General features: G+C 59.8%; 3 protein-coding genes across 3 annotated transcripts in view; 2 read left to right on the top strand and 1 right to left on the bottom strand.

Moving 5' to 3' along the window:
• The window catches only part of VOLCADRAFT_117158 (uncharacterized protein), a gene marked incomplete at both ends in the record, with an annotated part of 15843 nt that extends 5165 nt beyond the window's left edge, over positions 1-10678 (top strand). The window contains 15 exons of the mRNA XM_002949418.1: positions 43-182; positions 427-588; positions 1109-1277; positions 1813-1921; positions 2282-2453; positions 2965-3165; positions 4053-4118; positions 4981-5060; positions 5314-6426; positions 6739-6871; positions 7188-7337; positions 7873-8001; positions 8035-8171; positions 8459-9788; positions 10358-10678. Of these exons, the coding sequence (XP_002949464.1) occupies positions 43-182; positions 427-588; positions 1109-1277; positions 1813-1921; positions 2282-2453; positions 2965-3165; positions 4053-4118; positions 4981-5060; positions 5314-6426; positions 6739-6871; positions 7188-7337; positions 7873-8001; positions 8035-8171; positions 8459-9788; positions 10358-10678 (4412 nt within the window). The remainder of the gene's footprint in view (positions 1-42; positions 183-426; positions 589-1108; positions 1278-1812; positions 1922-2281; positions 2454-2964; positions 3166-4052; positions 4119-4980; positions 5061-5313; positions 6427-6738; positions 6872-7187; positions 7338-7872; positions 8002-8034; positions 8172-8458; positions 9789-10357) is intronic.
• Positions 10679-14054: 3376 nt separating this feature from the next.
• On the bottom strand, positions 14055-21437 carry VOLCADRAFT_89714 (uncharacterized protein; the record flags this gene model as incomplete). The annotated part of the gene is made up of 11 exons (XM_002949298.1): positions 14055-14077; positions 15541-16370; positions 16553-16783; positions 17142-17357; positions 18880-18937; positions 19396-19488; positions 20199-20233; positions 20686-20780; positions 20870-20928; positions 20988-21022; positions 21289-21437. The coding sequence occupies 11 exons, from the start codon at positions 21435-21437 to the stop codon at positions 14055-14057; spliced, it is 1824 nt and encodes a 607-aa protein (XP_002949344.1).
• Positions 21438-21865: 428 nt separating this feature from the next.
• The window catches only part of VOLCADRAFT_89713 (uncharacterized protein), a gene marked incomplete at both ends in the record, with an annotated part of 4302 nt that continues 3420 nt past the window's right edge, over positions 21866-22747 (top strand). Inside the window, 2 exons of the mRNA XM_002949417.1 lie at positions 21866-21976; positions 22328-22371. Coding sequence (XP_002949463.1) covers positions 21866-21976; positions 22328-22371 — 155 coding nt within the window. The remainder of the gene's footprint in view (positions 21977-22327; positions 22372-22747) is intronic.

Genomic DNA, 22747 nt, shown 5'->3' with positions numbered 1-22747 from the left:
CCTCCCCTCCCCTCCCACCCCCTGTTTGTGTTCACTTGACAGGCACTCGGCGTGCGGCGGAGCTGTACCGGCGTCTGTCCCGCTTCACGGCGCCCACTGAGCAGGTGGCGTGTCTCCCCGTCAGCCTGGCGTTTGTGTGGGGCAGGTGCCTGATGGCGGTGGGGACGACACTGCACTTCAAGGTGGGGGCCCGGGGGCGGGGGGCGGGTGGGGGTGGGGGTGCGGGTGGGGGCGGTAGGCGATAGGCGTGGGTGAGTCCTCATGCAGTGTCAGCCGTGTGTGTATATCTGCGGTAGCGTGAACAGACCTCTCCCACCCTTCAAAAGCACGCACACTGTACGGCACGTGCGTGTTTATCCCCGGTAACCCGGTCCTGAAGTCGTCGTTGTCCCCCTCCCCCCGGGTGCCCCACCCGGCCGCCCGCAGTACGCCACGTTCAACAACAGCCTCAATAACATCACACGGGTTCGTGGCAAGACCGGGACTGCCGTACTCCCGGGCAGCTTTGAGGTCATGAACCGCACCTCGGGGAAGATGGTTCGATGCAACCCGGACATTTGCCCGCATGGCAAGCTGCACAAGCTGGCGGTACGTGCACGTGTGCGTATGTATGTATGTATGTATGTATGTATGTATGTATGTATGTATGTATGTATGTATGTATGTATGTATGTATGTATGTATGTATGTATGTATGTATGTATGTATGTATGTATGTATGTATGTATGTATGTATGTATGTATGTGCGCGCATTCGTGGAGGGGCTTCCACTGTGTGCATCCCTAGCCCCAGGTCCTCATCCCTCGTCCCTCCTAGCCGCCCCCGAATCGGCCCCCCTCCTATATCACCCCCATCACCACCACCCTACCGGTGTCGACGGGCTTTTCCCTCCATACTCCCCTCCCCTCCCCTCATACACATACCCTGGCAGCAGCTTCAATCGTGTGTGGTTCGTCTTTCCCCTCATACACACCTGCTCGTGTGGCGAGCTCAGTGATGAAGAACAGACACACATACAGACACTTAGGGTTTGTAACGTACGTATGTACCATTTCGTGTGTGACTTCGTACAATGTCGTACTGCCGTTTGGTGTTGCTGTACGGCAGAACGGCACGACGGCCTGGGTTAATGTTGCCCCCTACGCTGGTCGGGGCGCTTTCACGTACGCCATTAATCGACACCGCGAGCCCCACCTGCAGTACATGGCTTACCGGCTGTGTGCCCGGCGCGTGTATGCTGACGCGATGTGGCCCTCCGTACTGAGTGCTACCGCGGGTGAGAGAGGGGGGAGCGGGGGGAGAGGGTTTTTGTGTGTGTGTATGTATGTGGAGCGGTGGGGGTGTGGGAGGGTTGCGTGTCTCGATGGGGGTGTGGGTATGTATGTGGCGGGGGGTCGGGGCATGCGCAAAGGGATTAATTGGGTATATGGTGCACTATGGAAATGTCTTGCAAAGGAGAGGCGCAGGTTCCGGGCTGTGATCATGATCAGATGATGTACGGCAGTTCACACAGGATGTCACGGGAGCGGCGGCGGCGGGGGCCGGGGGGATTAAACCACCAACCCCGGAAGACGGTGATGACGATCCGGAAACCCACCACCAGCTCCCCTCCTTTCCGCCCGTCCTCCCCCCGCCCCCGCCGCCGGCAGCAGCCCACTTCCCTCTTTTTCTCGCACATGCCTTCCCCCCTCCCTCCCCCCTCCCTCCCCCCACCCCCACCCTTCCGCCATTCCATAAAATACACACAATAGAAACCACACCAGTTCGTACGGAGATGGTGAACCCTAATAATGTGGATCGGTATACGGCAGCTGGGTACGACAAGGAGGACACGTTGCTGTTCATGAAGGCTGTTTCAGACACCATGGAACACCCCAACATTGCTCTCAACCTCCGGATCTACGGGGCTCTGGAATACTAGTGAGTGCTGAGATGGGATGAAACTACTACTACTGCTGCTACTTGCTGCTGCTGCTACTGCTACTGTTGCTGCTGCTACTGCTACTGTTGCTGCTGCTACTACTGCTATTGCCACTGCTTCTACCGTTGCGACTGCTACTGCTGCTGCTACTGCTTCCATCCTCCACTCCGTGGTTTTGTCCATGTGTCGTACGGCACACAATTCGCACTGCTATGAAGGAATATATGCAGACATCAGGACGAGCAAGTGGCCGTCGCCCTAGCTGCCGCCGTACACATGCCGTAACACTGTCCTTTTTGCCCACGTAAACCCATACCGACATACGTACACCGTACACCCCCGTATTATTTGTACGACAGCTTTGCTGTGGACAAGGCCGCCGTGGCGCTATCCGACAGTAACGCAAGCATAGACGCCATCCTTGCAACAGCCCAAAAAGAGGTCGTACAACAGTACGGCAATGTCACGGTGGAGTGGCTAAAGAAGCGTTACTGGAAGAGTATCGACCGTGCCCTGCCAGCCCCGCCGCCGGTGCGTACGGCAACGGGCCCGAACACACATCGGAATCCTTCTTTTTGTCATCAGTTTTCCACCCCACGGCATTGCCGCCGCCGCCGCACATCCGCGGCTCACACCGTTTGTGCGTGTCAAGAGGGCGGGGGGTGATGGTGGTGATGATGGTGCGGAGGAGGAGGAGGGGGAGCGTGAGAGTGCTACTGCCGGTGATAGCGCTACTGCAACTGCCAATGCTACAGCCGCTTCCCTCCAGCTCCTTCTCCCCTTCCTTCCTTCCGTCCTTCCCCGAAATTTTCAACTTCACAAAAAACACAGACACACACGCACTCAACCCATCTAGACAGACATGCCTTTCTGCCCCAACCCAGCTGCCGTCTGGGGCTCCGTTACCTCCCCGCCCTCTTTCCCAACCGCGTATGCACACATACAAACACACACGCGCACATATGCTAAAACAGACAGACATACAGACTTACACGCATACACCCTCTGCTTCCTCCCGGCCCCGTACCACTATCCTTGTTAGCCGGTGGCCCCCCACGCCGGATTGAGCAACCGGGGCAAGGTCGGTATCGGTGTTGGTGGGGGGCTTGGCGGTGGGCTGCTGCTGCTGGGCCTGGTGGCCCTGGCAGTGGTGGTGGTCTGGCGACCAGCATGTATACGGCAGAACATGTCGTATGTGCCGTACCCAAGCCCTGAATGTACCCTGGTGGTCACCGACATGGAGGTACGCGTGTGTGTATTGATGATGTATGAGTTGGATAGGTACATATGTCTGTGTATGTTTGTGCGTATGTTTGTGTTTTTTAAGATCTTCGGGGCCGCATTGAGGGAAATGGCGGTACATGATAATAACTTTATCGTTTGTGTGTATGTGTGTGTATGTCTGTGTGTATATGGGGGCCCGGGGGCGGGGGGTTATAGGCCCATACACTGTCTGGGCCTTTCCCTCCCAACACAGTGTCCGTTAGTCTCTTCCTAACCAACCCTTAACCGCCGACATACATACATACATACATACATACATACATACATACATACATACATACATACATACATACATACCCTTCTCTGCCGCTTTCAGGGCAGCACCAATCTGTGGGAGTCCTTCCCTGGAGATGTGATGGGTACGGCACTGCAAATGCATGACGCAATAGCTCGGAGGGCTCTGAGGCGGCACAGAGGCTACGAGAGCGCCACGGAGGCGAGTTTGTGTGTATATATGTGTGTATATTGGTGGTCGGCGTAATGGCATTGGCCACAATGGCCGCAACTCCTAACCATTTCCATGACGCCCTGCAGGCGCTAGCCGCCAAAACTCTAACTCAAGAGTCGCTCCTGAGTACCATGTGTATGTGTGCGTATGTATGTATGTGTGTATTTGCGTATGTATGTATGTATGTGTGTATGTGTGTGTAGAGGAGGGAAAGCAGGGGGAAAGAGGGTTTTGTCACCTCCCTGTCTGTGTGGAAGGTCGCTGGGACACGTGTCATCACGACATCCCTTCTTGCGACTGGGGAAGTGACGGTCGTTGCTTGGTGAGGCTAGGACTACTGCTGCTGCTACTGCTACTGCTACCGCTACCGCTACTGCCTGCCTTCCGTACGGCTGCAGGGTGACTCATTCATCGTCGCGTTCCCCAGTGCGCTGGCGGCCCTTAGGTTCGCACAGGACTTCCAGGTGGCGTGCTGTGTGCCTGTATGTCTGTATGTCTGTATGTGTGTTGTTGTTGTTGTTACACGGCGGGAGGCTTCCAATTGAACATACATATATACCCTACAGCACCATCCACCATTACCACACTGTACTGGGCCATACGAACTGCAAGTCCAAGGCGGTGGATACGGCCTTCTCAAGGTCTAGGACCCCTCCTCATCCATTCACCCGAACATCCGAAGAGACGGAGGGTTCGGCAATCGCCACCAATCCAGCGTGCGAATCTCGATCCATCAACTGTGACCTCAACTCCACATCTCAGCAGCTAGCCATAATCTCACGCACCTCCAGGAATCAGACCCAGGATCTAAAACCGCAATATTCAGTACTGTCCCCAGTTCAGACCATGTATGTATCTGTGATTGTATGTGTGTATGTATGTACATGTTACACATGGATCCGGGCCTGACGCTGGCCAGGGGCACCTAACCGTAAAAACCCCAATGGGAACGACCAACCGCCGAAGCACTCTCCGCCTTGTGGGGGAAGAGGGGCGTGAGTGTATGTGTTGACGGTTGTGTGTATGTATGTATGTGTTTGTGTTTATGTATGTACGTATGTGTGTTTGTGTTTGTGTTTGTGTTTGTGTGTGTGTGTGTGTGTGTGCCCGCCTATTCGCCGACAAAAGTCCCCCCAGCCCCACTTTTCTCCCGTGGCCCCGCCTCTACCCCGGGCGCCTAGGCTCGTCCCGCTTAGCCGTACGAACGCGACGGAACCCCCTAACCCTAGTGCTCAACCCTCCTTCCCCCTTGCCCCTTCTCTTCTGCATCCCCCCTCCTCCCGCCCTTTCGCCTTGCTCGACACACATACACACACATACACACAGGCTGAGCTGCTAGCTGCGGACTGGCCCGCAGTGCTGCTTCAGGACTCCGACCTGTGTCGACCCGTGTACGCGGCCCCTAGGTGCGGGGCGGCGCTCGTGAGGGGGAGTTGAGCGGAGGGGCGTAGGCGGTGGTAGTAGTGGTGGTGCCGGTGGGGGGAGGAAGGGGGATGGGGGGTCCTGTTCGATGCATCTGGGCATCTCCATGCGTTGAGGAGACATCCCCAAAACACTCCCCTCCCTCCCTGCCTGATACCCCAGCAGCCATTCCGTGTGTGTTTGTGAACCCGCACCCGCACCCGCACCCGCACCCGCACCCTCGCCCCGTGTCCACAGAGCCGCCAAGGAACTCCAGGGCCAGCTCTCCCGCCGCTCCGGCTCCCTCCGCCCGCCAACCGCCGCCACACGCGCCCCCACTCCACTGCCAGTGAACCCCTCCGGCTCCGCTAGCTTCACCCATATCAACAGCGTCGCCGCCGCACTCTCCGCCACCGCCGCCGCCGCCGGCTCCAGCCTCACCGCCGGCAGGTCCCGCAGCGGCGCACAGCTGATGCTACAGCCGTCCAGGATCTTGCAACCCCCCGGCGGGGCGCAGCTACAACAGCCGCAGCACCAACCTAGCCAGCAGCAGCTGCAGGAGGGTCAGGCGTCATATTACGGAGGGTACGGCGGCACAGGGCCCTCCCTGGGTGACATTCCGGAACAGTACATCCCGGATACACAGAACAGTTGCGGCAGTCTGGGCAGCCTGAGCGGACTCGGCAGGCTGCCCTCCGGCCTGTTCAGGAGGCCGCCGGCCCTCCAAGCCGGGTTAAGTGGCGGCGGCGGCAGCATGGCGGCGGCGGCGGCGGCGGCGGGGCCGCCGCAGGGGCCGTCGCGGTTGCTGGCTGCTGCGCCTCTGCCTCGCGCATCGCCGTTGTCGGCGCCGCCGCGCATGCACCCCGCAGCGCCGGCGTTGGGATCGTTTGCAGTGGACTCGCCTTTCGGGTCGCCCGCCGCCGCCGCCGCCGCCGCTGCCGTTGTAGACACGGATGCTGTGACAGACCCGGTAACGGCCGCAGAGGGCTCCCCAGCTACAGCTGCGAGCTTGATGCAGCTAGGAGGAGCCGGAGGTGCTACAGCCCAGTACCAGCAGCAGCAGCAGCCGCTGGTGCGGGCGCAACACTCCTTGCTGAGCAAGCCCTCGGGAGACGACCCAGGGGTCAGCGGACAGCTGGCGGCGCTGATGGCGGCGGACTATGAACTGGCTAGCTCGCCGGTGGCTGGTGCAGCGGCATCCGTCGCCACACCAGGGGCGGCGGCGGCGGCGGCGGCCTCTGTTGGCGTCAGCGGCGGCGGCGTCAGCGTCAGCGGCGGCGGCGGCGGCAGCACCTGGCTGTGGGGCAGTGAGGCTGCCGCTGCGTGGCAGTTGGTGGACGGGTCGTCTCCAGGTGCCGTTTTGTTGTTCAGGTGGGGAGAGAGGGCGACCTGGTTTTATTTGGTCGTCCAAGCATGTCGTACGCTACCTTACAATGCATGTCGTTCGTCATCGTGTAACATGGATAAAAAAGAACGAATATTAAGTTCATGGTATCGTACACAAAAAATATATGAAGTAATTATAAAGTAATTATAAAATATTTATAAAGTTATTTTTATTGTGAATCCATTGATAGCATCCGCTCCCATGTACGACATATGCAACCGCCGCCACCACGATTGTGCACAGTTCCCACTGAGCTCGCCATTTCGACCCACCAACCCACCGACCCACCGACCCAGGGGTCTGCGCATCCGCGTCGGTCTGTACTCCGGCGTGCGGCCCACCGAGTTGACCTTCACTCGGGCCTCATCACGAATCAGTTTCTGTGGTCTAGCCATAAGAATGGCCAAGGCGGTCTCGGACTCGGCTCATGTACGTGGGTGGGGACAGGGGAGGGGCTCAGGGAGGGGCGAGGGGGGAAGATTGGTGTCTAAAGATAGTGTTAGGGGGCCTCGCCTTCGCTGCACCCCGCCCCGCCCACGACCCTTGTCTTTGCGAGATGTAAGTGTACGGGAATGGGGAAAGGGGGGAAGAGGGGGGAGGGCCGAGTAACGGAGTTCCCGCCGCCTTTCTCGCCGAAACTGATCCAGACGCCATTCGCAGCGCAGCTCGCTCAGACGCTCTTTCCCCCTCTCCCCCCCCCTACCACCATCATCACCACCTCCCTCTCTTCTCCCCCTCCCCCCAGGGCGGTATGATCGTGCTGTCGGGCACCTCCGCCTCGCAGCTGCTGGGTGTGCCCGAGGTGGCTGTCCTACTGGCGGGTGAGGGCACCGAGCTGTGGCACCTGGGGAGGGTGAAGCTCGCGGAGGACCTGGCGGCCGTGGAGCTGTTCCAGGTCGGGTAGGGGGAAGAGAGGGGTGCGGGGTGGGTGGGTGGGGTGGGGGGAAGAGAAAAGGGAGGAGGAAGGGGGGGAGGAGTGGAGAGTGTGCGTGTGTATGGAGGGATATGGTTTCAAGGGATTCGGGGTTTTTTACGGGCCGGCAGTTGCGGTAGTGGTTAGGGCCGGACTGGGGTGGGGCGGCAAGTGCCGGGAGGTCCTCTAGCGGCGGGGGGCTCTCTAGAGGACTCGCTTCCACCCCCCTAAGGAGAGTCACGGAGCTATTTACCACTCCAGGGAGAGCTAAACCCTTTCCGTCCCCAGCCTGTACGACGGAACCTCCACATAAAACCCACCCACCCGCGCACACGTATACGAAACCAAAACCTTAAAAACCGCCCTCCCGTGCGCCCACATGGCATGCCCAACAGACACGCATAGAAATTTGTGTACATACTTACATACTTACATACATACATACTTACATACTTACATACTTACAAACACGCAGGTGATGACGCCCTCCCTAGCGCCCCGTCTGGTCCTCCAACAGCCCATCCGCATCGGGTCCCAGGTGCTCCCCGGCGTACTGCTCGCCCCCGCGGGCTCCGTAGCCCTTGTACGACTGAACGTGTCGGGTTTGTCGCTGCTACGCGCCTCCGCCCCGGATCTGGCGGCGGAGGTGGGCGAGGTGCTGGAGGCGCTGCTGCTGGAGTCGCTGCCCGCCCTGGGTGGCTACCTGAGCGAGGCCCGGCAGGGGGGCGCGGAGGGCATCACCGTGGCCTTTCCCGACGGCCTTAGGGCGGTGGCCTGGGCCCTTGCCGTACAGGCGGATATGCTGCATTGGGACTGGTGAGTGCGTCTGCCTGTCGCGGGGGGGAGGGGAGAAGAGGGGTTGGAGGTTGGAGGTTGGAGGTTGGGGGGATGGTCCCACAGCCGGGGTGAGAAGGGGTCGTGTACATAATAGACACATAGCACATACACATATGGAGACACATATACATAACACACACGATTCGCAGCACGTGATCCACCCGCTGCATCTGTGCTGCTTCTTTTTCGGCCGCCCTCAACACCCTGCCCCCTTTCCTCCCTCCCCCTCCCCCTGCCCCTAACCACCCCCCAACCCGCCCCTAAAGGTCTCCTGAGCTGCTGCAGCACGAGGCGTTTGAAACCATCGCCATCGACGGCCTGGGGGATTCCTCCTCATTCACAAACCTCCTGCTGGCGGGAGCAAGAGGAGGTACCCGACCGCTGGAGCGGCCCAGCAGCGGAGAGATCGTGGAGGTGCCCGTGTCCAAGCCATCCCGCTCACGGCTGTACGACAGCCGCTCCGGCATCGCTCCCGGGGTCGTACCGCCGGCGGAGGGGGCAGTGCTGTCGTTTTCCTCCCAAACCGGCACGGCGCACGGTGGCGGCGGCGGCGGCGGCAGGGGTGCTTCCTTCTCCTCCCAGACCGGTCGACCGGAGGCCGCCGGCGGCAGCCGCCCCAGCACCCTCGCCGCCCCCCTCGCATCGCCGTTCCTTTCCATACGACAACGGTATCTGTTACGAGGGGGGGGAACGCTGTCTGCTGGTGGGGAGGGCCCGGCGCCAAGCTTGTTGAGTCCGCTGCAGCCGCCGCCGGAGCTGCCGGCGGAGGCGCCAGCGGCGGTCGAAAAGACCCGTGGGTCATTGGCCGCCGAGGGCGGCAAATTGCCCCCCAGTCGGATATCGCTGCCCGGGTTTATGCGGCGGGGGAGGCTAGCGGCGACATCGGCGGCGGCGGCGGCCGAGGAGGAGGGAGGCGACGGCGCGGCGGAAAGAGAAACGGTGGCGACGGCGGGCGGGGAGGAGGGCGGACGGGGTTCTGTTGCGGAAGGTGACGTGGAGAGCGGGCGGAGGGAGGAGAGTGACGGAGCGCCGGTGGCGGCGGCAGCGGCGGCAGGGGAGCCGCGGCCGTCACCCGCGCGGGAGGTGCGTCGCCTCGCCGCTAAGCTCTTCCCGACTGCCGTTGCCACTGCCGCCGCGACAACAAGAGTCACGACGGAAACCAGTGCCGTACAACCGTTCGGCGAAGCCTTAACTTCTCCGCCGGAATCTGCCGCCGCCGCCGCCGCCGCTCCTGCTGCTGTTGCTCCTGCTGCTGGATCCGACGGCGCCGACCAAGCGGCTGAGTACGGAGCGCCAACCGTAGAGGACGAATCGACGGCGGCGGCGGCGGCGGTGGCGGCGGCGTCCGTCGGCTCGGGCCGCGGCCTGGATGCCGGAGGTCTGCCGGCCCCCCGGTTCTCCGCCGCCAGCTCCGTATGTCCCCCCCGAGCCTACACCTACATGCACCGGGTGCTGTTCCGGGGGCCCCGTACGAAGGCAGTGGTGGACTTTGGCAGCGTCAGTACGGAGATCTGTCGTACGACGGGACGTCTGTTGTACAGGGGCCGTATGGCCAAGCAGATGACCAAGCTGCTGGGAGCTGCTCAGCGAGGGCAGGTGGGGCAATATGGGGGTTGAGGGTTGGGGGGGACCATATTGGGGGGTACGGCGACGAATCACAGACGACGATTGAAGGAAAGAAAGTACCAGAGTACCACACGCACCGACCACAGGACTTTCCGCTCACCTGGAGAGCCGGAAAACGAACAAGCGGAGGAAGCGGACAGGAATACACGACAGCGTGCATGACAACGAAACCGGCCGAGACCGGCTGCGGGGACTGAGCGCGCCACCGGGACACCGGGGGGGGGAAGTGATGATTGGGGGAGAGGGATTTAGGGAGAGGAGTAAAAACACCTGCCGTACAATTGGCGAGATGTACGCATACGGGAAAAAAAGGGGCGGCCGTGCCGAACGGAAGTTTTGCGCTCTCACAATCACAGGAACCTCTCTCCCCTCGCCTCCTCCTCCTAACCGTAGCGCCCGCTTGCTGCTCCAACCAACCCACTGAGTCAAACCACCCCGCACCTTTCCCCCAGGTGCTATGTACGGCTGCCGTATACGCGCAGGCGGCGGCGGCGGCGCCCCATTGCGGCATCTGCATGGCCCCAGTCGCCCCCACGCAGACTGCTGGCAGCGGCCGCCGTAAGCCCGCGGCTGTCAGCAGTCGTACAGGCCCGGGCGCTTTCGCCAGGCCGCCGTCAGCGGCGGCGCTGTCCGTTGCCGGGGTCAGCACCGTTGGCGGCGCCGTCAGCGCGGCGGCGACGGAGCCGCAGGAGGTGGCGGCCGTGCCAAAGAAGGCGCAGTACTACCTGTGCACGTTGGCGCCGCCGCTGCCGCCGGCGCGTGGTGACGGCAAACTGCCGCTGCCGACGGGGGATGCGTCTGTCCGTACGATATTCAAGGCCGCAGATTCGCCCGTGATTCGTTCCAAGCCCGAACTTTAGGGAGGTTTTAGGCCCTTGGTGAAACCCCCCTTAAACACACAAACACATGCATACATACATGCATACATACATGCATACATGCATACACAAACATCAACGCCGTCAGCCAAGACAAGAGCCACAGTAGTGTAGTGCACGGGGTGTCCGACATCGCATCGCGCTCCGCCAACATGGAAGGGGGGGAGCGAGCCGGACGACGGTCTCTCTTATTCATTAATTATATAATAATATAATAATTAACTCCACTAATATTGAGCTGAGATTGATAGCGCACCTCGCGATTGATATGTTACGGAGTGGTGGGTGTGGCGAGATGAGCTGTACGGCAGCCTGGAAATGGGCTCGTCGATCCGTGTTGCGTTGAACAGGAGGCGGCATGTGTGTTTGTGTTGTTCGGTATTGAGGCTTGGATTGCTTGATTTAAGGTCTCTTTGGGGTCTGGAGCGTGAAGGACGGTGAAGTGGTGTGCCTACCCCCCCGGTGGATTGGGGTTTATGAATGCCTGGAGGTAATCGGACTGCACACGGTACGAAACGGTACGATGCCGTACGGCGAGCTATATATTCATAGCGTGGGAAGAGAGGAGAATGGCGAATGAAGCGGTCTCGAAGATGCTGGAAGCGGTCGCAGGGGGGGGTGGGGTGGGAGGGGAACCTAAAATATGAAAAGTTCGTAAACATCAATATTATAAACTTCCACTCCTCCTCTTTTCCTCTCCTCCTTGTGGGCGAAGGTAGTGTTGGAGTAATTCCGGGCACGAGGAAATGTTGTGTTTGTTGTTGTGGTCTGCTCGGGAGATTGGTTTCGGGCCGGGGAAACCTTGTCCGAATATTCATCCTTAATGCACTGCGATGTGCTGTACGGCTGCGCACGGGATGTTTGGGCCGTACGGGGTGTGGGTTCTGGGGGATGGGTAGCCGTACGGCATGTCTGCCGTACCGACCGTACTGCCACGTGGGAGGCGATTGATGCGGAGTGAGTGAAGCTCCTTCCTCCGACCTTTTAGAGGAAGAGAGGGTGAGAGGGTCGTTGAGAGGTAGAGGTGGAGGAAAAAATGAGCGGAGAGGAGTTGTTGGGTCTGTCTGTCTGTCTGTCTGTCTGTCTGTCTCTCTGTCTGTCTGTCTGTCTGTCTGTCTGTCTGTCTGTCTGTCTGTGTGAGTGGGCGAACACATGCTCTGACTCCCCATCGAAAGAGTGACACTGCTTGTCGTACGATTACCTGTGGAGCCACTTGGCGGACCACTTGGTTGGTTGCCCCACCTCGTAAATAGCTGGCTGTGGGGATGTGGGGAAGGGAAGGCTCCTTTTCTTCATTTGCTTGGTTGAGGTTTTGGTGCGAGAGAGGGAAGGCGGGAAGTGGTGACATCCCCCCCACCCACACACCCCACACGCACCCGCACACACCGCAAACCCTTCCTTCAAACACAAACTTATATGCATACATACATACGCACACACCATATGGGTTTCGGGATGTAACCCCGGCTGCGTGCGCGGGAAGAAGGGCCCTATGTGTGCGTGTTTGACCTGAGGGAGGGACTCAACGGGGGGAAGGGACACTTCGCCTGTCAGTACTTACTTACATGTACACATACAGATATACACACCAACATCATTATGCCATCATTATGGCCATCATGAAACTGGCTCCCACTATTAGCCACTTACGTATCACATGGATGGCTATCTGCGCCCCGTGTGAGCAACCTCTTCCCGGCAGTAGTAGTAGTAGTAGTAGCAGTATGTTGTTACAGGGTGGTTAACTTCGCCAGCGGCCCCCTTTCCCGGGGCAGTCCCTGCTCTCCCCTGCTAGAGGGGCACCCTAATCCGTCACCCCATCCGACTTCAGAGTGTATTCGTTGGGTTCGGCAACTCACCACCAGCATCCAACCAAATCTAGCGGATCAACGGCGCATCAACTTAGTTCCTGGTCAGCTCGCAAGTTGATATTATCACGTCCTACACCGTCCATATGATGGGGGGCCACCTCCCATTTCATCACTCCTCAAACACCCGAGGAGCTGGCAGGCGGATTTGAACCCGGGTCGACTGGGTCGACTGGGAGCAGAAGTCAGGCCTTAACTTCTGCCAGCCGCCTGCCAGTAGCAGTATGCATGCATGCATGCATGCATGTATGTATGTATGTATGTATGCATGTATGTATGTATGTCGACAGTGGCGTGCTGTGCCCAGAGCCACTCTTGGGCTGTTGCTTCTGAGTTGGCCTCTCCGCTGTGAAGGAGGAGCCTCTGTCTGTCTGTCTGTCTGGCTGTCCTTGGGGGTCCTTGGGGCTTATGGCGGCAGTCCCTCCGCCTGCGTTGTGCCGCAGATGTGTGAAACAGGGGGGTGTATCTTCGCCCGTGGCAGCTACCCTGGGAAACCCTGCCTTCCCCGGTATTTCGGGGCACCCTCATCCAGTTACCCTAGTCAACTTCTCAGTGGATCGCTCAGGTTCCGCACCCACCACCAGCATCCAACGGAATCAGCCGGGTCGACAGCGGCCCAACTCCGTTCCTGGTCGGCTCGCAGGTTAGCTTTATCCCAGGTCACCACCGTCCATCAATTAGGGGCGCAACCATCGGAAGGATTTTTGACCCTAGCGGGTATATCGATCCCGGGATCTCACGGGGGCAATGGTCGCGCGTTACCAGTAGTGCCAAACCCTAGTATCAGATGTTTGTGTCTGTTTGGGGTGTGATTCGAAACACAATTTAGAATGGTTTATTCGGAACACAACGCACTTCCGCTTTCAGCTCCATCTGAGTCGTCTCTGGTTCGGTCGTGTCGTACTGAAGAGCGGCGGCGGCAGCGGCGGCGGCGGAGTGGGGGGAGGAGGACAGTGCGGGCCTGCGTTCCCTTCCCTCGCCAAAAGGTGGTGTGCCCCCCTCCGTGGGGGCCCTTCATTCATTCAACCCAACCAGTGAACTCTCCGGTGAGATCAGTCCGCTGTGGGGACCCGCCACTGCCCCATGACGATGATGTTGAGATGGTTATGACTAACTGCCGCGAGCACCGCACACTCCCGGGTTGTGGCCCCTCTGGCGGTGTCGTGGTGTGGGTGGTGGTCGTGATGGTAATAAGTAGATTTAAAAAACATGTTGTGTGCTGTTGGTGGCACATTGTGCTCCTCCATAAACAAGAATGTTCAATTACGTGATGCGATTCGGCTTTGATCTAATGAGAGCTGAAGGAACTTGCGATAAGTAATTGCGCTATGCAGGTTGCCTCAGTTTTCATGGCTTGGGGTGCTGCGGGGCGTCCGTACTGTACGACTACGTACCGCGGGCGGGCGGGCGGGTGTTTTAAGCTTTATGTATTCCTTGTGTGTGTATACGCGACGTGCACGTTTGCAAACACGTGGCGGCCGCTAGCTGCTTCAAGGCGCGTTTGGTGGTGCCCCTGGGGGCGGCGGGTGGGTGGGGGAGGTGACGGGTGGGGGGGGAAAAGGCGGGTACGGCACCGTCCGTCCGTTTCTCTCATCGCCTGGGAGGACGTGTCGCCCTTGCCCGCCCCTTCCCGCCCCACCCAGTCCACCGCCGCCACCAGCTCTCAATACCTCAAGTAGTGGTTAGCCAGGCGATTGCGAATGGGAGTGCCTGTAAAAGTATTTGAAGAATGCATTTTTTCTTCAGATGGCTTAAAATTTGAAGTTAAAATACACCTCAAATGACTAAATGCAAAATGGAACAACGCATCCGGCTGGATGATTTACGAGAATGGATGCGCAATCAGCAGTTCGGTTGGGTTTCTCGCGCACCATGATGTGGTCGGCTGGTGGTTGGCATTTGGTGCCCTCTCTTCCTCCTCCTCCTCCCTCTGCCGCCCACTCCGAAGAACTTTCACGTCAGGCAGCGAGAACTGCGTCATTTTGCAAGTTCAGTAGAGATATGTACGGCGAAGTACGGCAGTGCCATGGTGTGTCGCGATACATGCATATGTATGTTGTTACAGGGTGGTTAACTTCGCCAGCGGCCCCCTTTCCCGGGGCAGTCCCTGCTCTCCCCTGCTAGAGGGGCACCCTAATCCGTCACCCCATCCGACTTCAGAATGTATTCGTTGGGTTCGGCAACTCACCACCAGCATCCAACCAAATCTAGCGGATCAACGGCGCATCAACTTAGTTCCTGGTCAGCTCGCAAGTTGATATAATCACGTCCTACACCGTCCATATGATGGGGGGCCACCTCCCATTTCATCACTCCTCAAACACCCGAGGAGCTGGCAGGCGGATTGCATATGATGTAACTGATGAAAGACCCACAAGGGGGGGGGAGAACAGGGCCTGGTCCTCCTGCACATATCATGGTATTGCACGGCTGTACAGCATTATATGTGCCGTACGCCTCGACGATGGTCATGCGAAAATCATTACATGGGCTCACAGCAGGTCAGAATATGTTACCACCACCACCACCTCCTCATTTACCGCCGCCCCCCGGCGGCCCTCCGTCGCAAGAATTACCCAAGCCACCCCCCTTCCTAAACGGCTGCATGTGTGTTACTTTCAGGCGGCACATCACAGCCTAGTTTTCAGAGCCTATCCGCTCTTCCCTGCCACTGCCCCCTCCCTCCCCATTTATTTGATTACAAAGGTAAACGCGACTCGACAGCATTTCGACAGGAAGGCCACTCTCCATACTGATTAAGGACGTGTACGAGACTGTACGAGCAAATGCACGGCCAAGGCCACGTAAACTTTCTCGCCACCTGCTCTCACCCCATCTTGCCCCCACCCACCTGACCGCACCCATATATACACACACAGCGCCCTCAATGCCTCTTTATCTTCGCCTCCTTCTGCTCCTCCCTCCTCGTCCTCCCGCTCCCCCCGCCCGGTGGCCCCAGCGCACCCCCACCCCCACCTCCACCCGCCCCGGTCAGCCCCGGTCCCAATATAGTGGCAGCAGCGGAACCTCCTCCCGCGACGGCCGTGCTCCTCCGACCGCCACCACCGCCGTCACCGCGGCCCGGCGACCCGCCCACCACCGCCGCCGCCGCCGCCCGGGCTCTCTCGAAATGTAGTTCGGGCATCATCACCTCCCAGACGTTGGTCCAGAAGCCTCTGTTGTAGATGTTGGGGGGCAGTGCCACCACCGGGGCTGCTCGGTCCTGACGCCGCGGGTGATGTGTGTCGTTGCCCCCACCGCCCCCACCGCCCTCAACCCCTCTTCCTCCCCCTCCCCCCCCTCGCAATGTGTGCCACCAAGCACCACCCCGCCACCACCACCAGGAGGAGCGCGAGGAGGGGGAGGGGCCGGGGGGTTGTGCCACCGCAGGCCGCGGCCGAAATCCCTTCATGACTTTTTGGCTTCCTGCCGGGCACCCTTCCGCCCCGCCAGCTACATCCGAAGACATCCCTTCATCATCATCACCACCAGCACCACCAGCACCACCACCATCTTCGCGCTGCTCCATCCTCCGCTGCCGGGCCGCCCCCTCCTCCTCCGCCGCCGCAGTCGCAGCCGCAGCCGCAGCCTGCCTTGCCTCCTCGACCTCCGCCGCTTCGCGTTCCGCTTGCTCAAGCAGCGCGTAGTGCAGGTCGCGCCATTTGAATGCTTCGTACTGTGTACGACCAACTGCCAGAAGGTAGATCTGGTACGACAGGAAGGCGGCCATGAGCAGTGTGGCAGCCCCCATGAACAAGGTCAGGGCCGAAGCAACCGGGTGGAACGCAACCACCCACTCCACAACCCTGTTTTGGGTCGAACGGGGGGAGTTTAGGGTTTGTAAGCAACATTGTGTATGCGGCTGCTCAATTGCTCCACCATCACCCACCTATCAGGAGCCCCAATCTCACCCCCTCACCCTCACCCCCTCACCCTCACCCCCCATCCCAACCCTCACACCCTCACCCGCCCCCACCCTCACCCTCACCGGCTGGGAACTCGCCACAGCGGCAGCACCTGACCGGTTCGGTAGTTGACCAACTGAATTGAAAACATTCCCCGCCGCTCCATCTCCCCACCCAGGATGACGCAAGCCAGTACGGCACCGTACGCGCACATGGCCAGATTCGCCACCAGGAAGGCCAGGAAGATACGGAGGTTGTTGAAACCCACACAGTTGTTAATCCATTGGCAGTGGTGGTCATGGCGGCCGACACACCTGCCCGCGGCAGTTAGTGTGGCGGTTATTGGTAGTTAGCTGTTCGAGGTTGGTTGCGGCGGTTATGGTTGGTTGGCAACGGAAACAACAGGCAACGGCACCGGTGAACGGGCGGCGCGAGATATACATAAGGGTGGCACGTGCGGTGGTGGGGCCTGTGTACTGAACAGGGGAGTGCGTGCGCGCGTGTGCGTGTGTGTTTGGGGGGATGTAATTCCCACCAAAAACCGATCCTGCGCGGGGTTTGATAAATCTCCCCCCCTTTCCCTCCCTCCCTCCCTCCCTCCCTCCCCCATTACCCTCCACTACCCTCCACTACCCTCCTCACCCCCCCTCCTCACCCCCCCCTCACACTCACTTGTTACACACGCGGCAGTGTTTGGACCTGGCGGGCCTCACGATGCCGCAGGTGCTGCACTCCTTGGCGGGGGGGAACAGGGCTCCGTCCGGCGGGTAGAGCTGGTGCCAGGCGGCCAGGTCGGCGGGGCGGCCCGGGTGCACAGTGCCCGGGTCGGACCAGCTGGCCGCCAGGAAGAGAGCCACACTCACCAACACGGAGGCGCTGCCCGTCAGGCTGTTTGTGTGTATGTGTGCAGGTGTATGTATGTATGCGTGTTTTTTTGTGTGTGCGGGGGGGGGGGAGAAAGCGCCAGAAGATGTGGGTACCGGGGGTTAGTCAGTGAGGGCTCGGAAAGGGCTGCCCCGCCCCGCCCCGCCCCAAACAGTGGCATATCCCAAATCCTTCCCAGCGTAAACCTCTACATACATACATACATACATACATACATACATACATACATACATACGCAGAGGCAGATGAACAGCTGGGATCCAGAACTATCACGGCACCGAGGTAAACCAGCCTGGCAAGGCCTCGGGGTGGGACGGCATCCCAGCCGACATCTACAGGAAATTCTGGTCGGCCATTGGCACCACCACGGCCGGCCTGCTCACCGCCATAGGCTCGACGGGGCAGGTGCCGAAGGGCTTCTTGGGGGGGGTACTGACGGTGATCTACAAAAAACGGCGACCCCAAGCTCCCCGGCAACTACCGTCCAATCACGCTCCTCTGCTCGGACTGGCAAACCCCAAGTCGTAACCCCCGAGCAATCAGCCTTCCTACCCAGGCGCCTCATTGGAGCCAGTGCGCTAGTCCTGCGTCACCTGTCACACCTCCTTCGCAAGCGGAACCGCCGGGGACTCCGGGGCTTCCTGGACTTCGCCAAGGCCTATGACACGGTGGATCGTGGGTTCCTCCTGTCAGCAATGGAGACCACCATGGGTGCAGACCAGGGCCACAGCTCTGCGCCTGGTAGGGGTACGGCTGCTGCTGAGCGAAACACGAGCCCGAGCGATTGTGAATGGCTACAAATCAAAGCTGGTGAACATGGAGGCAGGGGTACGGCAAGGGTGCCCCCTCGCGCCCTTGCTCTACCTCTTTGTCGCCCAGGCCCAACAATGCTGGCTCCGGAGCCAAGAGGTGGGGACCAAATTACAGCCGGCCGACTCACAACCAGTGTCACCGCGTGTCAATATGCGGATGACACGGAAGTGGCGCTGCAGGCCATGGACACCTTTGCCCGGGCATCCAGCCAGCGCCTGAATCTCGACAAAGTGGAGCTGCTGTGGATTGGCCAATTAAACCAACAGCAGGCGCAACCCAGGCCGGACCCCAATCAGCTGCCCCTCAGCAGGAGTCAATAGGAGGTCTCAAGGTGGTGACCACCGCCACCGCCCTGAACCTGCCGATTGACAACCAGCCATCCCCGCCACAGCCCGACTGGATGAAGAGACTCAGGGAAGCCAAGCGGCGACTGCAGCGGCTCTCCCGCTTCCCGCTATCAGCATTCGGTCGAGCCACAGCGGCATCGGTGTACGGAATGCAGACAGTCACCTGGCACATGGAGCACGGTGGGCCGCCCCCCAACCGTACGCTGGACGAAATAGAACGCCTAACGGCCCGCCCAGAAGACCCCGGCCGCCGCTTGACAGGGGTGCCTAAGGATCTCTTGACCGGCCACCCGTCGGCTGGAGGCTTTGGCCTGCTGCCCCTCCAGCAACAAATCCAGGCTCGGCATGCGGTATGGGCCGTGCACCTCATCATAGCCGCCCTCGGGCTATCTAACGCGTCATGTGGGTCAGGGACAGGTGGAGCTGCAGGAACCACGGGTGGTACCGGGGCACGGGAGGGCAGATGGCGGCCTCCACCCCTGGGTCCGGACGCTCTCCGCCTATATGCCGCTCACCCACCCCGCCTTCCAAGCGTGGGCCCTCACGACGCCAGCCAAGCCGGGCCCCGACTCGGCGGAAGTGATCTACCCACGGATATCAGCCGGGTTGTGGGCGCCCTGGGACACTTGCCACCGCTCCGGGATATCGAGACCAACCCCCTGTCCCCCGGACCGTGGTGCTGGGCAACCGCGTTGTGGGGTAACCCGCTGCTCCCCAATACCGGCGAGGCAGACCCAGACAGCTTGAGCCGCCGCCCGGGCCTGTGGGCACACTTTGTGAGGATCGCTACAAGCAGGAAACGGTGGACGATCTAGTGCGGGTCTGGGACTCGAGTGGCCTCCCTCCCCAGGTCGACCTGGCCCGTATGGGTCAGGACACACCTCGACCCGTCAACCCCAGCACCCACGCGGGGTCAGCGACCCTGGCAGCCCTTAAGACGCCACATGGCGCTATTAACCCGGCGTGGCTTGAAACTGCAAGAGCGGTGGAAACCCAGCAGCAACAGCAACCCCAGCCGCAGCCATAGCCGCCGCAGCCACAACAGCAGCCGAAGCCATAACAGCAGCCACCGCCGCATGAGCAGCAACCAGAACAGCAGCAGCCAGAGATGCCAACGCCGGGGGACACGACGGCTCCGACCACCCCCAACAGCACTCAGGCGATGGCTATGATCCTAAAGCGGGTCGGATGGCAGATACCGGGCGGCACAACAACCGTCCCACTCACACGCCTGGCGGTCCGCCTAGCGACACAGCTGCAATGCGGGGCCACGGAGGAGAAACGGGGACGCTTGATGGCAACATTTGTGCAAGAAGCGTTGGACACGCAGGAAACGGCACCTTCCTCCTCAGCAGAAACTAGACGCAAGCCCACTTGTGGTCGGGGGTGCGGTGGGAGAACGAGAACAAGGAAACGCTGTAGTGGCTCGCCGTTGACGGCATCCCCCTGCCCGGCAACACACACCTGACCCGCATGGTGCCCGAGCGATGTGGGTGTGGAAGGTTCGGCAACGCCAGCAACCAGCACTGCTCCCCACGCACGCACCCCTTCTGGGAGTGCCCCGTCACACCCTGTCCGCGGAGCAGATTGACCGACACATACAGCCCTCCCAGGAGGCATCACCCGGAGCTCTTTCACCGCGCTCAACGTCCCAAGGCGGGGCTGGGACGGAGTGGGGCCCCACCACCCGATCCTGTCAATCGTCGGGGGAGCACTGCGCTGCGCGGAGGCGGTGGACATCACGGGGACCTAAGGGAGGCTGTTTGGCGTCTTGTGGTGTGAGCTCTTTGCGCTCTTTTTGTGTGAGGATTTTTGAGCTTGGTGACCTCCCCAGCCCGGGATGACTCGTCGGGCTCCCGGTCGCCCAGGTCCTGGTTGCGAGCTGCCTGCTTGTTCTGTGCGTTCTGTCCGCAGGAAGAGCCCCCCGGTTGCGACTTCGTTTCTGTTAGGAGACCAGCGGGCAAGATCCCGTCTAGCTGGAGCGCCAACCCCGGAGGGGAGCGCTGATGTGTGCCGGCCGTCGTTTCCGTGCGGCCTGACCCGGGGGGGGGTGCACGAGACTAACCGGCCGTGTGCATCCGCCCCCTGCGCTGTGTTTCGGCCCTGGGCCCAAGGCTTTTCAGCCCACAGTGTAATCAACGTCATACATACATACATATATACGCACGCACATGTGCCCCTCATCCGCCCAGGGGTTGGGTAGCAGTGCGAAGAGGTTGCCCCAGTAGAGGGCGAATCCCCCGACCACCATCACCAAGTAGGCCACCTGGGGGCCAAGGGGAAGGGGAAGGGGAAGGGGGAGCTAACTGCCCATCAACGGCTACACATACACATAACACATACAAACATACATACATTTTTTAGTTCTGCACGGGGTACGGCCCCCGACCCGGTCCGCTCCTGCCCTGTCTTGCCTGCAGTGCCGGGTTGGGTCGCTCACAGCAGGCGGTGATGCAGACCTCCGCTGCCTGACTGCCGCGAGCACCGCACAACCGAGCTACAAGCCATCTGTGCAGGGGGGGAGGGGTTTAGTATAAGAACCCCTCCTAAGGGTAGGGAAACATTGGATCATCGTAGAACATAAAGAGAAGTTAGGGGAGGAAAGACAGGTGGCGTAAGGGGCAACACGCGGGTCAGGGACTACAGGCGGATTCTCTAGCTGTGGATTCTCTAGCTGTGGATTCTCTCGAATCTATAAGTAGTTTAGGTGAGTTCCGGTAAGTCGAGTGCTCTGGGCATGTGTTAAGATTAGAAACTGGGATTAAGGTACTCACTCCATGCCGTCACAGAGGCCGGTTGTCAAGGACCAGTGGAGTGTCGCGATGGGGGTGCGCTTGAAGATCGGTGACTCGCCGAAGAGAAGTATGAATATGGAGAAGGCCGTAGCCGAAAGGTAGATAAGTGTGAGCGTAAATAGGTCCATTTTTGGGTTTGGCAAGTTGCCTCGGAAGTGAATGCCGGAATCGCCCGTCGCAGCCCTTGCCAATCGTTAATCCCTTTCCACCATCTAGCTTCAACATGATTTGTGCTATGGACAGACGTAACACGTAAGTAATCGTTCTTTCCATGAAACTGAAGCAACGTATGCAAAGACTGGATATAACGACGTTAACTGAATTTCAGAGGCCCTATCCCAAAGCAAAATTCCCGTTTTCCTTGAATTTCAGGCTAGCTTGTTTTCATCTCGTTTAAACAGTAACCAATTTTTAACCGGCCAAAAACAAGGAAACCTGTTACGTTGGGCAATCACAGGTTTACGCCGTCAACGCCCGCACCTGTCCCTTAGGGCACGTATTGGCTTATTCCAAACTCCTGGGCCACCTCACCCCAGGAGGTATAAATTCTGTCATCATGTCGACCGAAGATCAGGAACTCCCCGTCTTCACGACGGCGGCTGACATGCGCGCATGGGTGCGGAAGCAAAAAAAGAGCGGCCGCAAGGTGGCGCTCGTCCCGACCATGGTAAGGTGCTCGTCTCGTCTGGTAGCGCGATCTTCAACAGATCTTCCGGTGCTCCGTTCGGCATTTTGCATCTGCGCACATAGCCTCTAAGCCCACTTCCACCACCGCCCTCCTCAAACCACCCCTAGTAAGAGGCCACCTCCATCCACCGCCCTTCTACTTCCTTCCCGTCCCCTCCTCCCCATGGGGCCGCGCTTTACTGCGTTCATAGCTCCTTCCCCATAATGTTTAACTTGGCCTGTCAGTCCCTTTTTCCCTCCCCCTCCCTCCCGACCCTGGATATCGCCCATCCACTTTACCTTTCCCTCGGCCGATCGAACCCACACCCACACCCACCGCATCATCACGCAGGGCTATCTGCACGAGGGACATCTCTCCCTCGTAAAGGCCGCCAAGTAAGACACCACCTCACCACCTCCAGCTCAAAAACCTCCATACCCGAAACCATTCAGCGGAACAAAGGGGCGTCAGACGGTCCGTTAGTAATTTGGGTCCGTGTCAGTTCCCCGTCAGGGGGGGGGGAAAGGGGAAAGGGGCAGGCAGGGGAAAGACATCCCCCGGACGCCCTCATCATCACGCGGGGCAAACGGCGAACAGCACAAAACCGCTTGCCGGAGGGGTACTGGTACTGCTACTGGGCTGCGGCTGGGTGTTGCGGCTGCCTCGCCTCCTTACTCCCCCCTCCCTCTACCCAACCGCCGACTTGTCAGTGCTGCTTCCTGTATATCTGCCGCAGAACTCTTTCCTTGGCAGAAGCTTCACTCGTTCGTG

Source organism: Volvox carteri (assembly GCF_000143455.1).
Source record: "Volvox carteri f. nagariensis unplaced genomic scaffold VOLCAscaffold_14, whole genome shotgun sequence".
NCBI classification, from domain to species: domain Eukaryota; kingdom Viridiplantae; phylum Chlorophyta; class Chlorophyceae; order Chlamydomonadales; family Volvocaceae; genus Volvox; species Volvox carteri.
This window is presented reverse-complemented; position numbering and strand designations above follow the sequence as displayed.